Source organism: Anomaloglossus baeobatrachus, chromosome 3 (genome assembly GCF_048569485.1).
Source record: "Anomaloglossus baeobatrachus isolate aAnoBae1 chromosome 3, aAnoBae1.hap1, whole genome shotgun sequence".
Lineage (NCBI taxonomy): Eukaryota > Metazoa > Chordata > Amphibia > Anura > Aromobatidae > Anomaloglossus > Anomaloglossus baeobatrachus.
Window position 1 is genome coordinate 589,625,569 of NC_134355.1, and position 17,629 is coordinate 589,643,197.

Sequence of the window (17,629 nt, forward strand, 5' to 3'; positions counted from 1 at the left end):
ATGCCTGGATCCCATGCCCGTTTGTGTTGCTTGTTAGCCTGTGACCTTTCCCTTGGCACCTTCTTTACTGTTTGGCCTCTGTAATATAGAACTAGTCAGGTCCCGCTCACCCGTATGGCTAACGGAGTGAGCTTGCTCTCAGGGTTCACACTTGGGATTTTCTGGACTGTGTATTGGGAAAGTCCTATCCCCCTAGTTGCGCTAGTACCCAGATTTTGAAGCGGGTGGAGGACGATTCCTGAAGACTTCGTCCTCGTCGGGTGAATTACGAGGACATTTGAAGCTACTTCCTGGCCTAGAGTCCACGTACCCCCTCCTCAACTGCCTGCTCCTGACATTCCTGATCTCCCTAACCAACCCCCCAAGTGAGCAGCCCTATTCCATTCAGGCCACCCATTGGTGTGTCTGGTGGGTGTGGTGCAGAGTATTCCTAGGATTTTGATTAGCTTGTTCTTAGCAACACCAAAGGTCAGGGACCCATAACCAAGGAGGATGTGGATACTGTGCGGAAGGGCAGATTGCACAATACCCTGTGACGACCTGATAGGCCAGGGCATCACATATGCCTCCAGCCCTCCCACCAGATCTGTATGCCCCCAGCCCACCCACCAGATCTTTATGCCCCCCAACCCCCCACCAGATCTGAATGTCCCTAGCCCTCCAAACAGAACTGTATGCCTGCAGCCCCCCAACAGATATATATGCCTCCATCCCCCCCACCAGATCTATATGCCCCCAGTCCCTCTCACTAGAACTGTATACCCCCCACCAGATCTGTATGTCTCCAGCCCCCCCACCAGATCTGTATGCAACCACCAGACCTTACCAGATCTGTATACCCCCAGGCCCCCCACCAGATCTGTATGCCCCCAGCCCCCCTCACCAGAACTGTATGCTCACAGCCCCCTCACCAGATCTGTATGCCTAAAACCGCCCACCAAATCTGTATGCCCCCAGCCCCACTTACCACTGCTCCTGTCAGCACCACTAAGCATAGACAGATGTTCATTTCACCGCTCTCCAGATGCAATAGCATCGGGCCTATTTCTAGTTGTAAATAAGCACTTGCACCTTGTCCATCCCCCCCATCTAGTTGTAGATTGTAAGCTCTCACGAGCAGGGTTGTCTTTTTTGCGCTAATCATTGTATTTTCTATAATTGTTACTTATTTGTATAAGAACCTTCTGAATTGTAAAGCGCTGAGGAATATGATGGCGCTATAGAAATAAAGATTATTATTATTACTATACAGATAGGAGGGAAGGATGTACGAACAACATATATATTGTATACAGAGTGTATGCCTGTGATTAGGATTATGCTGCCATCTTGTGGCCCTCATAAGAACCGTTTAACCTTTGTGAATGTTAACATTAGAGATGAGCGAACCGGTCGCGGTTCGGCTCGAGGCGGTTCGCCGAACGGAGCTCCCGTTCGAGTTCGGTTCGTGGAACGTTCGACGAACCGAACTCGAACTGCATAGGAAACAATGGCAGGCAATCACAAACACATAAAAACACCTAGAAAACACCCTCAAAGGTGTCCAAAAGGTGATAAACAACTCACAACACAACACAAACACATGGGAAAGTGACAAGGACATATACTCATGCGAAAACAAAAGAGCTTGACAAGGAAAAAGAGGAGGACACACAGATATATGAGTATATGCAAGGAAACATCGATGCCATTACTGTGCATCTTGAGCCCTGCTCATTTTAGGCTTCCAATCTGGATAAATTGCCTGAGATTGCCACGTACGCCTTGGGGATCTTGTCGTGTCCTGCAGCCAGCGTTCTCTCGGAACCTGTCTTCAGTACTGCTGGGGGTCTGCTGGCAGATAAGCACACGCATCTGTCCACTGACAATGTGGACATGGCTCTCAGAGGACTTTTCTTCCCCTGGGTCAGCCAGGGGACGGGAAAGGCACGCGTATTTTTGAGAGTGCTTCATGCAAAGCATCTTTTTCTTTTTCAAAAGGGGGGTCAACTGATGCCAGTCAAGTGGGGTGTGTGTGGCCCAATTAGTGGCAACGAGGGAGACTGTGGTTGGAGTCCCCTCGCTGTGTTTCTAAAAGAACCAAGATGAACAAGTCATGGCTCTCAGAGGACTTTTCTTCCCCTGGGTCAGCCAGGGGACGGGAAAGGCACGCGTATTTTTGAGAGTGCTTCATGCAAAGCATCTGTTTCATTTTGAAAAGGGGGATCAAGTGATGCCAGTCAAGTGGGGTGTGTGTGGCCCAATTAGTGGAAATGAGGGAGACTGTGTTTGGAGTCCCCTCGCTGTGTTTTACATGATTTTCGAAGGACATGACATGCCTAAGAAGAGGTTGAGTTTCATCATCTGCAACTTGTTGGCAACAGAAAGGCTGCCTTTACACCCTTTTGAGACCGAGGATTTTCGAGACCTTATGCCCATTGCAGTGCCCCAAGAGCCGATGGCCAGTCGTCACTCCTTCTCCAAGAAAGGCGTGCCCGCGCTACCACAGTAGGTCGCACACAACCTCACCGATTCCTTGAGAAACTGTGTGACAGGGTGCATTTCAACACAGATACTTGGACCAGTAAGCATGGACAGGGGAGTTACATGTTGCTGACTGGGCACTGGGTAACTATGGTGAGAGATGGAGAAGGGTTTGCTGTACAAGTCTTGCCGTCCCCACGACTTGTGTGTCAATCCTTCCTCTGTATGTACAAGTTCCTCCACTGCTTCTGCCTCCTCAACCTCGTGTGGTCCTCCACCTCGGCCCAAACCCTGTGTGGTCAGGCCACCCTTCCTTGTAACTGCGCCCAAGGAATCCCACACACCTCCTTACTATGCTGGCAGCAGAGCTCAAGGCCATCAGGCGGTCAAATGTTTACTTTGAAATGTAGGGGAAATGTGAGACACCGCTGAGGAATTGTGGACGGTTAGCTCTGGAGAGTGAGACCGAGTTTCATCAATGGTTGTCTCCACTCAACCAGCAGTCAGGGAAGGTCGGGTGCGACAATGATGCAAACCAGTCTGCGACCCTTCTTCAGGGCAATGTGACACACGTGCCTTGTATGACTCACGTGTTGAACCTGGTTGTCCAGCAATTTTTAAAACACTATCCCGGCCTACATGGCCTTCTGCAGAGGGCACGGTGTAACGCCTGCCTGGATCGACACACTCAGATGGGCTGTAAAGGATAGGCTAGAGGCAAACCACTCACCAAGCTGGACACCCAGAACCCTGAAACCCTTTTACCCCTATACAGTGACTTGGAATTACACAGGGCCCAAGTTGATCAATACCTGTGGAAGGCTGCAGTTCCAGAGAATAGTAGTCATGCAGGGTCAAAACATTAATTGAGGAAGAGGAACAGAATGGGATGGCCAGGACTTAATCAGAAAACAAGCAGAGGTGAAATGCGGATCGGCCAACGAGATACATAAACAGCAAGCAGGAAACGTAGTCAGGTAACAAGCACACAAACTCATAAAACTGAACTCGGGGTAACAGTAACAAGAGGTTCATAGCTTTGTCTGGCAGTGGTCTGCAGACTGGAGGGGCCTAAAAAAGGGTGTGGTGTCTTCCCATTGGGACCAGAGTACAAATTGATTGAGTGGACTACGTTGGTGACTTAACAGCCGTGTGCGGCAATGATGCAAACCTGTCTGCGGCCCTTTGTCAGGGCAATGTGACACACAGGCCTTGTATGGCTCACGTGTTGAATCTGATTCTCCAGCAATTTTTAAAATACCATCCCGGCCTACATGGCCTTGTGCAGCGGGCACGCTGCTATGTGCTCACTTTCATCCTTCGCACCCAGCAGCTCAACAACTTTCATCGCTCCGGAAGTCTTAGGGTCTGGCAGTTAAACGCCGGAAATGCGATGTTCCGACACGCAGGAATTGGAATCTGCACAGGTTGCAGCGTGTGTGGCAGCACCGCAGAGCCCTGCTGAAATACGGTATGACGTATACCCTGGGCTAACTTGATCCAGAGGTGGTGCAGATCACGCTGCTGGAGTGGTGTCAGATCAAGGACCTATGCACCCTTCTACACAGTTTACAAATGTCGACGAAGATGTTTAGCACTGGCAATGCCATTCTCAGCGTGACAATTCTGGTCATCTACATGATGGAGCACACTGTAAGCATTATTCGGAGTCAGGTATTGGTCCAAGAGGAAGGTGAGGAAGTACAGGAGGAGTCATATGCAGAAGGGATAATAAGATCTACAAGGTCCATACGGTAAGCGGCACCTAGGCAGCAGTTATGGTGGGGGATAGGGATTAACAAGGGCGCATAGAATCAGCAAAAATTGTTGAGGAAGATGCAGGAGCCATGAAGAAATGGAGGACGAACTTGCGATGGGCATGGAAGACTCAGCAGATGAGTGAGAGCTTGCTCACATTTCGGTTGTGCGAGGTTGGGGGGAGAGGGCAGAGGAAGGAGGCACGATTCTCACCTCTCTGCCACCAACACACCAAGGACTTGGTCCTCCTGGATGCACAAGACACATGAGCGTCTTCTTGCTGCACTACCTACAACATGACCCTCGGATTGTATGAATTCGAAGTAATCCTGAATACTGGGTTGCCACACTGTTAGATCCCGGTACAAGACAAAATTTGGCGAAATAATTCCTGCCATAGAAAGGGACGCACGTATACAGGAGTATCTTCAGAAGGTGGTACGCAATCTTAGATCTGCTTTTCCACTAAACACCAGTGCTGCACAGAGTGAATCTCAACGCTTTGTCATCGATAGGAGGAAATGGTCTTTTACTTGTCCACATCTGAGGGACCGAGGGCTGGCTGCTGTGCTGAGATGGCATTGAGTACAGTGTCCCTGCAGAGTTGCACTTTTGGTCATATACAAAATGAGTTGAAAAAGGACAGATGCTGGTGGAAAGGGGAACAGGTGTGTTGGAAAGGGGAAAAAAGTTTTGGTCCGTGGGTTTGGTGGTTAAGCAAAAGTAACATTTGATGAAGAAACACCATCTGTTACGGTGGGACTGGCAGATTTGGATAAGGTGGTATATACTATGTTACCGCTATATAACAAAAATTAATAAGAAAAGAAAGAGAAAGGTATATATCCCCATCAGCAGTCAGTGTCCACCGTGCTCCCAGATGGAAAAGGAGAGGTTGGCAACTGGAAGGTTCGGTGGAGGATACAGAGCTGTGTGGCTATGAAACTAATAGTAGCCTGAACCAAGTTAGACGCCACTCGGATCTTGAGACTGGGAGCCCTGTTAGCGTCACAGGGTCCACACGCCCACCCAGCCCAGGAACTCCCTGTTAACATCACAGGGGCCATTCAGTACGCTGACCGTGTGCATTGGGGCCACACCTGTGGACAGCAGGCGCATCAGCAGCAGCAGACCTATTAATGCTACTGGGCTGCACAAGCAGGACTTGTAGGACAGGACCTGGTCTTAACCGTTCTGCGTTACCAACTGTGGTGGCGGCCTGCATCGACGCCCTATCCCTGCCTACCTCTGGCCTAAAGCCGCAATGGGTTCAACACATGGAGGTGTGCTCTTTCGGAGCATAATAGAAGACTGCGCACCTCCTTGTTGTCTCCAGCCCCTTTTATAACCTGGGTCCGCCCCAAACCAGGGTGGACCACAATGCACCTCCTGGAGACAAAAGCAGAGTGATACGTCATGAGTGGAATAACTAGCGTCCTATTTGGAACCGCAACTTCAATGATGACCTCATGGCTGTCATGACCCAAACACCTCACCAGTCATCGTCTGACCATCAATAATGAGGTGACAAGTCATAGGGGCGGGCCTCTGCAAGCCATTTGGGAGTGGCCTGGCCACATCGTCAGGACACCTGATGCCCTGTGGTCTAAATGGGCCCCCCACATCAGGGGCAGGGCCAAAGAGTTCATTACCGGACCTAGTTTCTGATGCAGTAAGTGCCTGACCATGGTCAGTTGCATGAAATACAGTCTCTGAAAAAAGACTATCAGCTTTAGCATGGTGTCTAGGCACAACACAGGACTTAGACCCGGCATGGAGTGCAAGTACCTGTGCAAAGAGGCTTTTCGCACTAAGTGTGGGAGCATGCGCTGTAGCCCGAAATGAAGACTTAGCCTCAGGAATGGCACAGTCAGGCTGAGCATACTCACTAGGCGAAACACTGGAGTTAGGCTGCGGCTGGGGTAAATCGGCACACGCATGCGCACTAGCTGCCTCTCCACACTTAGACGTGGAGGAGAAAGCAGCCAGCTGGACAACCCGAGGCACAGGCCTAAATGGCAGCTGATGCCTGGGCGCAACTGAAACCGCAGCAGGCTGCTTGCGTTTAAGGCGTCACCGTTTTGTAACAACAAATACCATCCAAAAGAACAGGTGTACTTCTTCCCATGGATAATCTGATATGATCCCTTTTTTCATGGACACGACCATCGCTAACAAATGTAGATGAGGCCAAAACAGCAGCTTCTTCAATGGATCTGAAATGCTCCATAAACTGGCCTCTCCTCCACCCCAATTTCAAGATCCCAAATACTCCATTCCTCTGTGGTGTCAATCCAATCGCACTTGCTTCCTAACAGCTCTCAAGTTTCCACCAGCCCTGCTGAGTATGGGGTAACAGAGATGGTTGAGTTTGCATAGCTGTTCAGTCGCACTATAGCCTGGGAATCAGAGGTCTGCTCCAAAGCTGCAATGAGTATAGACAAGGAAGTTATTATTATTTTTATTATTATTGATTGATAGAGCACCATTGATTCCATGGTGCTGTAAATGAGAAGGGGGTTACATACAGAATACATATACAAGTAACTATAGACAGACTGGTACAGAGGGAAGAGGGACCTGCCCTTGCGAGATTACATTCTAAAGGATTTTTGGGAGCAGACAGTAGGAGTGGTTTAGGTTGAGCGTCAAGTATGTATGGTGGTGGTGTCATTGAAGGTTATAGTCATTTCTGAACAGATGAGTTTTCAGATTCAGTTTGAAGCTTGCGGGTGTAGTAGATAATCTGACGTGTTGAGGTAGCGAGTTCCATGAGACAGGGGAAATGATCTGAGCAGATGGCCAGAAGCTTTGTGAGTGGGATCCAATCCCCGATGAAGAAGGTGCTGAGCCTAATCTACACCCTCATTTCCAAAAAGTCAATCCTCCTGGTGGAGACAATGGGGAACATGATGAGGAGCACAGATACCTGATTGGAATGACAACTTTACTATTCGGTCAGGGCAGGAAGAGGTTGTCTCGGAGGACTCAGGACGAGGGGAATGAAAACACACAGGGTTATTGATGAGGTTGGAGACTACACTTACTGTCAAACCAAAGTCAGCCAGTCGATGAGGTCAGCAGAGGAGGTGGAGGAGGATGCTACTGACAATGAGGTTACGTTGCGTCTTCCTGGCCAGAGACAAAGTACTGGAAGCACGTCAACAACTGAATCCTGGACCACAACTTTGACTCTGAGCAGAAGTCGTGTTGGCTATGCAGGTCGCATGGGCTGTAAGCCTTTCCTAGCCTGTGAATTTTTGGACATCGCAAAGGATCACCCAAGTCATGGAATCTGTAAGATTTGTCAACAATCTGTAAGTAGAAGGCAAAATCTCACACTTTTGAGCACTTCCTCCATGAAGTATCACATGGATATGAATTGACAGCGTGAAGGTGTATTGCTCAGCTTTAGCAACTGTCAACGCAATATGCTTATTTGCCGTTCATTGCATGCATTGTTGCAGACTACACACAAGGGGCTGCTTTTTTTTGGATCTGCCTTTGGTCACTATAGCAATATAAAATTGCTCTTCGGGTGTGGACTTGGAGATGCTGTCTATGAACAGAAGGAAAAGCTAAAGGTGTGTGTTACAGCAAGGAGCCACCGCGGAAACAGTTCGTTCAATTGTGAGGGGAGTTGTGTTGTACTTTGATGATGAGCACTGTAACATCAGTGAGCAGCATCCTGTGCCACAGACCAACATTCTTACGGTGCTGTCTATACTGTTTACCGTGAGAGGAGCGTAAAGTCTGTATTTCTGGCAACTGGACATCACAGTACCCGGGTACGGTAGGCTGTGCCCAGACAATAATGCGGGCACGCAACACTTTGTTTTATTAGCAAAACACATATCTGTTCTGGGTAGGTCGACTATATAGACAATAAGACTTGCTGCCTCTGCACTGTCAAATTGTCACGTACAGTTTAAATCATAGAGGGACAGCAACACATGTTTGCATTGACTGTTGCTTTTCAAGATTTCCATGACTGTGTTCCAGAGCTGTGTGGTTTGCATTCACACTGTTATCATCTGCATTATCTGTGAGGCTTCAGCTAACAAGGGTATTCAGGAGGGGTAATGTGTTTTGTCTATGTTTAGGTAGATAACTTGGAAGCTCTTGTGATGCGCCACTGGTAAGTCGTGTTCGCACACACACACACACACACACACACACGCGCACAAACACACAATTACTGCTACACAGAGGGATTAGCAGGTAGTAGGCAACAGAATAGATTGTTCAATTATTTAAATTGTATGCATGGTTCTTATTGTTTGTTTTGGTAAAGTTAAACAATCATTTATCAACCCAACTGCCTAGAGTCCTTTTCCTGTTGCCTGGTTTTGCTGCATACTGGGGAGCCCACCCTGTACACGACTTAAAATGAAGCATAAGTCGCAATGTGAATTTCACTGTGCTACAATGCGGCCTAGCATGCCTGTGCAACCACCGCCTGCCCCATCAAGTGCATCTGCGTGCTCTTCATCCTCTGTGACTGTGGGGACAGCAGTCACACATGGTTTTTCACACTGAACTTCCACTCCTTTACCCGCAACAGGGAGTGTGATTGGCAGGTCATCACTTGTTTTGGAAGTGGAAACAGAAGGTATTGTTGAGCTGTCAGACATCGAGAGAACCATCATTGGATCCAGGCTACATTATATCCACGCCTGCACCTTCATCACAGATTGGCTGGACTACCTGCAGTTAATAATTGCATTCCAGAAATGGAAAGGAGAGTAGAATGCACATGTGTTGTACCTTGCTTGGCAGCAAAGGAACACTAACTTAGTATTCCAGACAATTTTAGGATGGCAGAAAAAGAGTCAGCTCTTTGGGCAAATTAAATAGCGTGGCAAAAGTGGACAGATAGGTACAGTGGCCGTGTTCTGTAGGTACCAGGACAGTAAAAGAAGTCTCACTTTCTATCCCTCCTAATGATCAAATGCAGCAAGGAATTCCCTGCGTTTGCTATAAAATTAGCATAGCAAAATGTGCATGAGGGTAGAATGCAGAGGTGCTTGAGATTGCTTGGCACAAGTGGCACAATAAAGGAGTCCAACAGCCATTTTTTGTATGCCATTAAGTTGCAGTATTTTTTGCTATCATTATAGCTTATTAAAAACAGAGCAGGAGGGTGTCATGCAGAGGTGCTAGAAATAGCTTGGCACCAGTGGGGCACTAATGGAATACAACAGCCAGTTCTTGTATGCCACTAAATGGCAGCATTTTTTGCTATTATTATAGCTTATTAAAAACAGAGCAGGAGGGTGTCATGCAGAGGTGCTAGAAATAGCTTGGCACCAGTGGGACAATAATTAAATACAACAGCCAGTTCTTGTATGCCACTAAATGGCAGCATTTTTTTGCTATTATTATAGCTTATTAAAAACAGAGCAGGAGGGTGGCATACAGAGGTGCTGCACATAGCTTGGCACCAATGGGGCACTAATGGAGTACAACAGCCACTTCTTGTATGCCACTAAGTTTACTCAATTTTTGGTATTATAATGGCTTAGTAACAATGAGTTTAAGTGTGCAATGCAGGCAGACGTGCTGCAAATATCTTTGCACTAGTGGGACTATACAGAAGTCCAATAGCCACGTTTAGAATGCCACTAAGTTCACTAAGTGTTTGCTAGTATAATGGCTTAGTAACAATGAGTTTCAGTGTGCAATGCAGGCAGACGTGCTGCAAATATATGTGCACTACTGGGACTATACAGAAGTCCAATAGCCTCGTTTAGGATGCCACTAGGTACACTCAGTGTTTGCTAGTATAATGGCTTAGTAACAATGAGTTTGAGTGTGCAATGCAGGCAGACGTGCTGCAAATATCTTTGCACTAGTGGGACGATACAGAAGTCCAACAGCCACGTTTAGGATGCCACTAGGTTCACTGAGTGTTTGCTAGTATAATGGCTTAGTAACTATCAGTTTGAGTGTGCAATGCAGGCAGAGGTGCTGCAAATATCTGTGCACTACTGGGACTATACAGAAGTCCAATAGCCACGTTTAGGATGCCACTAGGTACACTCAGTGTTTGCTAGTATAATGGCTTAGTTATAATGAGTTGGAGTGTGCAGAGGACAGGAGGGTACAGTGCCAGGGTTGTGGGGTCTGGGTAGAGGAATGGAAGCCTGACTTTCTATGCCCTCCTAATGGGGAAATGCAGCGAGGATATCCCTGACCTTAGCTACACAGACGCTGTCTCTGTTTTCAGGACCTGTCACCTATGGCTCTGACCCTGCCGGTATGAGCTCTTAAAAGGACTGATAGAAAGTGCTCTCCCTAAGCTGTCCAGCGCTGTGTATGGAGCGCATACAGCTGTATCGGCGATAGGACTCAGGACGGAGCTGCGCCAGTGATGTCTGACACCAAAGACGCAGAAGGCAGATAATGGCGTCCTGGAGGAAAATGTCTGGTTTTATAATGCAGGGACATGTGACATGGACATCCTATCACACATGCCGTTGCTTCTCTGGCTAAAAGTCCACTTAGCTGTGTGTGTGTCTGGGATTGGCTGACATGCTGGCCCTCCCCACTACACGCGCGCGCTTAGGGAAGGAAGACAAGGAAAAAAAAAAAATGGCGATCGCCATTATACAAACAGCAGTGATCTGAATGCGCTGTTCCCGCACACTATACACTGAAATGTCATAATAGTGTGAGTCACAGAGTGACTTACACTATTACAGCGGAAAGCCAGCTAGGAATTAGCTATTTTTTTGCTGCTAGAACCGTTCTCGAATGTATCTAGAACTATCGAGCTTTTGCAAAAAGCTCGAGTTCTAGTTCGATCTAGAACAGGCCCCAAAATCACTTGAGCCGCGAACTGGAGAACCTCGAACCTCGAACCGCGCTCAACTCTAGTTAACATATGAAGGTCTAAGAATGTATGGAAACTATTTATATATTCATATAAATAGACAAACTTTTGATTTTTTAACATGATATTTTGTCATTTAATGGTGATTTAGAGTATTGGCCAAATAATGGCAGACTAATCCTATTGACAGCCATTCCAATCAGAGCACCACTTAGTGGTGGGTAGAGGTATTCATTATAAAGAAGCCTTTTGAAGAGGTTCAGATAGAATGTTTATAGATACCTGGCATTTTAGTACTATTTCAATATATGTATTTTTGGTTGTCTACGCTGGTTGCACTGTGGGGGGTATCTCCATATATTAGTGTGTAGGTGGAAAATAATGTTTTTCCCTTTGGATCACTGAGACAAAGATTTACATTGATTAAGATCATATTTTGAGGATAATCACATTTTTAACAGCTTCTATTGTATGTCTATAAATTAAATATTTTATTTTTTTTTTCAAATAACTGATAATGACTCAAAGTTGTCTGTGTGCTAAATCTATAGTGTGCGTCGTAAGGTATTCATATTGTTAAAATGCATCTGTGGAACTTTATTTGTAGTGATGGAGATGTGTTGGTGCTGTGAAACAAAACGTATTACGGTGATACATGTCTGGTGGGAAAATGCTAAAATAAGACCCTTTGGGAAAAAAATATTTCAAACAAGGATGTTGTGGTCCCATCACCTCAGATTGCTCTGTTAGCAACGCTGCCGGGCTCCATCAGATCACAGAAACAAAGTCTACAAAGATTGTGTTTGATGGCAGCATGGTTGGTGATACCTACACACTGGCAAGCAACAGTAATACCATCCATACCAGAATGGCACTAAGCATTTGCTCATATAGGTCATACGGAGGATTTTTCCACTGAGGAGTTCGGAGATAATGACAAGTTCCTGAGGATATGGCAGCCTTGGATTCTCCTTAGAGATTCCGATGAACTTTAATCTCTTTTTGAATTGTAAATTCCACTAAGGCCTGTTTCACACGTCAGTGATTCTGGCACGTATGTGCTAGTTTTTATATGTACCAGAATCACTGACATACGCAGACCCATTGTAATAAATGGGTCTGCTCACACATCAGCGATTTTTCACTGACCGTGTCTTCGTGCGGTGTACACACGTGTCCGTGATTGCCGCATGGAGACAAGTCCGTTTTTTTCTAACATCACTGATGTCCCATGGACCACACTATGGTGTGGTCCGTGAAACGCGTGCCAGAAAAAAAGTATATTGAAAATAAAAAAACATTTTCAACTAATCTGTTCCCAGCGATGCTGTGTTCAGCCTCTGCTCTCTGCTTCTTCCTGGCCGGCTCATTATGGCATGCATATTCATGAATGCAGCCAGAGCCGACCCGGAAGAAGCTGCAGAGGTGAGACATAGCGGCGGCCGGATGTTGCAGAGCTGGAGACTTCAGCACCATGGACAGCAGGAGCAGAGACAGGTGAGTTTATCTCCATGTGCAATCACGTATCACGGAGCATGGATCACGGATAGCACATGGACAACCCATGGCACACGGAGGGAAATATGCGTTTTTAACATGTCAGTGAAAAACCTCTTTGATTTTCACTGACGTATGAAACAGGCCTAATGGGAATAGTGATCTCCCGCCACCCATCTCTCTTTTTCCTCCCTCCTTCCTCCCTCCTTCCTCTCCGTTTTCCTCTCTAGTCTTTATGTACTTGCTTTTTACCTCATTCTTTGAGAGGGATTATCTCAAATGGACCTAAATAAGTTTAGCACTGTTAGGTAATAGTCTTGTCATTTTTATTGTCTTAGGCTGCTTTCACACTACGTTTTTTTAACATGCATCATGAACGGTCTTTTGCTGCAAAAGCGGATCCTGCTTTTACAGCAAAAAACGCATGCAAACGCATGTGTTAGTTTGCAGGATCCTGTCACTTTAAGTTTATGAGCGGGCATTGGAGTCATGTGATCGGGAGTGAGAGGAACTGAACGTGAAAGACTGGGAGCCGACATCTAACAGCTGTGGAGGCTCGTAACCAAGGTAAACATCAGGTAACTTGCTTGGATACCCGATATTTACATTGGTTACGAGTGTCTGCAGCTGCTAGGAGCCGGCTGCCTGCACACGTAACCAACATAAACATCGGGTAACTAAGACCGCGGTTACCCGATATTTACCTTGGTTACGAGTGTCTGCAGCTGCTAGGAGCCGGCTGCCTGCACACGTAACCAAAATAAACATCGGGTAACTAAGACTGCGGTTACCCAATATTTACCTTGGTTACGAGTGTCTGCAGCTGCTAGGAGCCGGCTGCCTGCACACGTAACCAACATAAACATCGGGTAACTAAGACCGCGGTTACCCGATATTTACCTTGGTTACGAGTGTCTGCAGCTGCTAGGAGCTGGCTGCCTGCACACGTAACCAACATAAACATCGGGTAACTAAGACCGCGGTTACCCGATATTTACCTTGGTTACGAGTGTCTGCAGCTCTCAGGCGGGGGAGGGAGAGAGAGGGAGGGGGAGGGAGGTGGAGGGAGAGACTGATCACGCGAGGCTGGTTTCTGGGCATGCTCAGTAGAGCAAGCAGGATCCTGTCTATCAGCATGCCAGCGTTCACATGCATTTGCATGCTGTTTAGTCAGGATCCAGCAATTTGCAGTATTTGGACGCAGCTCAAAAACACTACAAATAGCGTTTTTGAAAAAAGATAAAAAACTGCAAGTCACTGGATCCTCACTATAACTCACGCAAACGCAGGTGAACGCATGTTGACGCAAGTCCATTGCAAATGCATTAAAATGAAAACGCATTTGCACTGGATCCGTTTTTGCGTTAAAAAAACGTTCATGACGGATGTTAAAAAAACGTAGTGCCTAAGTTGTCATACCTGGTACATTGTTTATAAATGGCCCTTGAATCTTTTCTGACTGTAATACTATTAATACAAATTTTCTTTTGGTCCACAAAGCACTACTGAACAAATGCTTATACAGTCAGTTTACAATAGGCCCTGCATTGGCTGATAATACTTACCTTTACTTGTACCATTGAAGTTTCATTTTCTGATGAGTTATATTTTTGTAAAATTTTTCTCTTAAATTAAAGATAATGAAACTAATTAGAATCTAAAATTTGAAAGCTAATGTCTCTTCAACTGTGATGAGAAATTAATAAATAAAAACTACATTTTACTTAGTTCCAGGATGGGGCCAGAATAAAATGCTCAACCTGGTGAAAAGTCCTCTAAGTAATGTTGAGATTCAACAACACTAGCAGACCTCATGGCTAAGGTGTAGGGATTGGGGTTAAAGGGAATCTGTCACCAGGATTTTGCCACCAAGTCTGAGAGCAGCATAATATAGGGACTGAGACCCTGATTCCAAAGATGTGTCTCTTACTGAGCTACTGTAATGCAGTCACTAATTATGGGTTGCATAAACAAAAGATTAGTCCAGAAAGCCAGGGTTTGGTAACAGGAGGACACATATGGATAGAGGGAGTACACAGAGGCATAGTCTGGTCACAATCCAGGGGTCAGAATCCCAGTAAGGCACGTAATAGATTCAGGGAGTAAACTGAGACGTGGTCAGGTAACGGTCCATGGTCTAAAGCCAGGAGGTTGCAACATGAACAGGAAGCAGGCAAAGAGGAGTACAACAACAGTCCAGGGTCAAAAAACAAAGATCAGAACACTAGCAGAAACACAGGCCAACAGCACAACAACAGAACCAGAATGTACAACTGGCGAGGTTCTGTTTGAGCATTATCAGTAAAGAAGCAGATCAAAAGATGAAACACCTGAGCAATCAATGAACCTGCCAGCTCAGTAGCCCAGGAAAACACAGCAGAGCATCTCCTAGTGTACAAGATGCTCTGCACAGAGGAACTGTGACAGCTAATTAGTGAAGTTTTGATAAAATCACTGTTTAATCAGCAGTAGATTATGATTACAGGATATCTTGGCATGCTGCCAGGTAGTCCAGCATATTCATGAGGTGTGCTAGATTTGAGGCAGAGAAAATATTGCTTTTATGAAAAATTACAGCAACTAGGTTAATAAGTGACACATCGCTGGAATCAGGGTCTCTGTCTCTAAATTATACTGCTCTCAGATGAGGGACCAAAAACCTGGTGACAGATTCCCTTTAAGGACATTGAACTCTATTGTGAATTTATTTTTTTTAACTGTTTTTTTTTTGTATAAAAAGGGAGAAATTATTTTTTTCCACACAACACTAGGTAGAGTTTAATACCATATTTCCTTCAATGGACAAAATTGTTATTTGAAAACAACATTTTGTGATTACTTGGATTGCAGTTTTTTAACATTAAAAGTTTTCTGATAATTATGAAACATTTAAGAGTAAAAATATGCAAATATAGATAAATTGGGAAGAAACAAATACTTTTTTTTCACAATATAGTATCTATCAATATCTATTTATTTATTTGTTCTAATTACACAATTAACAATTTTTCCTGACCTTACATATTTTTAGATCAGTTTTTCACATGATGGATAAAGCTTATATTGATGCTTCTTTACTTTGTATTGATGCCATTTATGTTGTGTTATTTTTCCACTTAAACTTTTCTGTTTTTTATCTTTTGTTTTGCAGTCATTCAACTTATACCGCAGTGATGTTAAAATCATGGAGGATAGTGGTCTTCTTCGTGTTGATGATCACCCTTGGGTTTTTTTTTGGACTCGCCCACAAAAAGAATATTTTTCCTTATATGTCCTATATCTCGAGAACAAAAATATTAAATGACTCAATTATGATTGTGAATAAAATATTCAATCCCATTCATGGTTGGTCTAATATCACAGACATATTCAACAACAAACTATCAAGTGTTCAAGAAAATATGTTACTGGAGACCATCAATACATCATCAAAGACAATGTTAAATATTTCTTTTGTTTCTCCATCTGAAGTATTAAAAGGAGGCGATGGGATCATATTTTTGGAAACTACAGATCGAATGCAACCCCCTACATTAATTTTATGTGCTATAGAGTCAGCAGCTCGAGTGTACAAGAACCGACCGGTGGCCTTCTTCATGAAAGGATTAAGCAATACCAACAAAGAAGAAATGGTGAAGAGACATTTCTCAGCGCTCTCATCCCTGAGGAACGTTCATTTCTTCCCGCTGAAGTTTGAGGAAGTATTTGCTGACACACCACTTCACTCCTGGTATCAGAAGGTAAAGCACAGCAACATCTATTACTGGTAGTTACTATCACCATTTAAAATAGTATGACCACTAAGGCTGCTTTCACACATCCGGTTTTTGCAGTGCGACTCAATCAAGGTCAAAAACCTATGCAACGGATGCGGCAAAAAAACCGGGATCCGTTGCATAAGTTTTTCCATGCGGCCCGTCCATGTTTTGACGGAAGTGGCTTGATACTGAGCATGCGCAGTGCAAAAAAATGCATCCGGTGGCCGGATGCGGTTTTTGCCGCATGACGCCGCATCCGGCGTCCATAGGCTTGCATTGTAAATTGCCGGATCCGGCGTGATGCGTTTTTTTTGCCGCACAAAAAAACATGCCAGGCAACATTCCATTCGGCCGCCGCATGAGCTATATATGCCGTATCCGGCAAAAAACGGACGCAACGCAAGGCCATGCAGCACAATACGGCACTAATGCAAGTCTATGCGGGAAAAAACGCAACCGGCGGCAAAAAAAAAGGATGCAATTTTTCTGCAGAGCGCCGTATTGTGCCTCTCAGCAAATACCGAATGTGTGAAAGCAGCCTAAGTTGTGACGGGCAAACTCGAACTGTAAAGGAGTTCTCGGGCAAATGTGAGTAACTATTTGGGTTCAGCAATCTAGATAATGATAGAATTTTAAAAAAAAGGATAAAGAAAGAAAATAAGGAATAGAGATGAGCAAACCTCCCAAGGTTTGGTTTGGTTTGTGTTCATAAATTTACCTGTGTTGACCGATTGGTTCAACAAACATATCCAAACCCCATCGTTGAACCCCATTGGTACAACGAACATATCCAAATTCAATGGGAAGCAAAACTTGTTTGTTAGTAAGGGCTGGGGGGGCTGGTGTTAGTAAGGGCTAGGGGGCTTCAAAACAAATAAAATAAGGAAAAAAGCAGGACAGTTATGCTTAACGTTCTTCCCTGTGGCTGTAACACTACCTCCAGATCCGCTCATTAAAGCTCATTCATATTTACTGCTTCCCCCACCTACCGGCAGTCCCAGCATCTGTGATTGGTTGCAGTCATTCCAAACACAGACACTGTTATCATGAGTGAGGGAAACTCAGATACAGTATAACAGCCGCGCGTTTGGAGACAGGTAAGTAATCACATCATCGAACACCATATAGTACCACTATCCTACCCAAAGTCACAATAATGTAAAAAAAAAGCATTGGTGCTACTGCAAACAGTTACTGAACATGGCCGACCATTGCTAATTTTTGAGAAAAGCGCTCAGGTTTCCGAACACGACTCCGAATGGGCCAGGCTCATGTCGAATTTGAAATTGGTGAACCCTTTTTGAATAAGTTTGCTCAT

General features: G+C 45.3%; 1 protein-coding gene across 2 annotated transcripts in view; it reads left to right on the forward strand.

Moving 5' to 3' along the window:
• The window catches only part of LOC142295616 (alpha-1,4-N-acetylglucosaminyltransferase-like), a 213,198-nt gene that overhangs the window by 69,633 nt on the left and 125,936 nt on the right, over positions 1-17,629 (forward strand). For both annotated transcript variants that reach the window (XM_075338717.1, XM_075338718.1), the window contains exon 2: positions 15,705-16,293. In XM_075338717.1, the coding sequence (XP_075194832.1) occupies positions 15,727-16,293 (567 nt within the window). In that variant the 5' untranslated portion in view covers positions 15,705-15,726. The remainder of the gene's footprint in view (positions 1-15,704; positions 16,294-17,629) is intronic.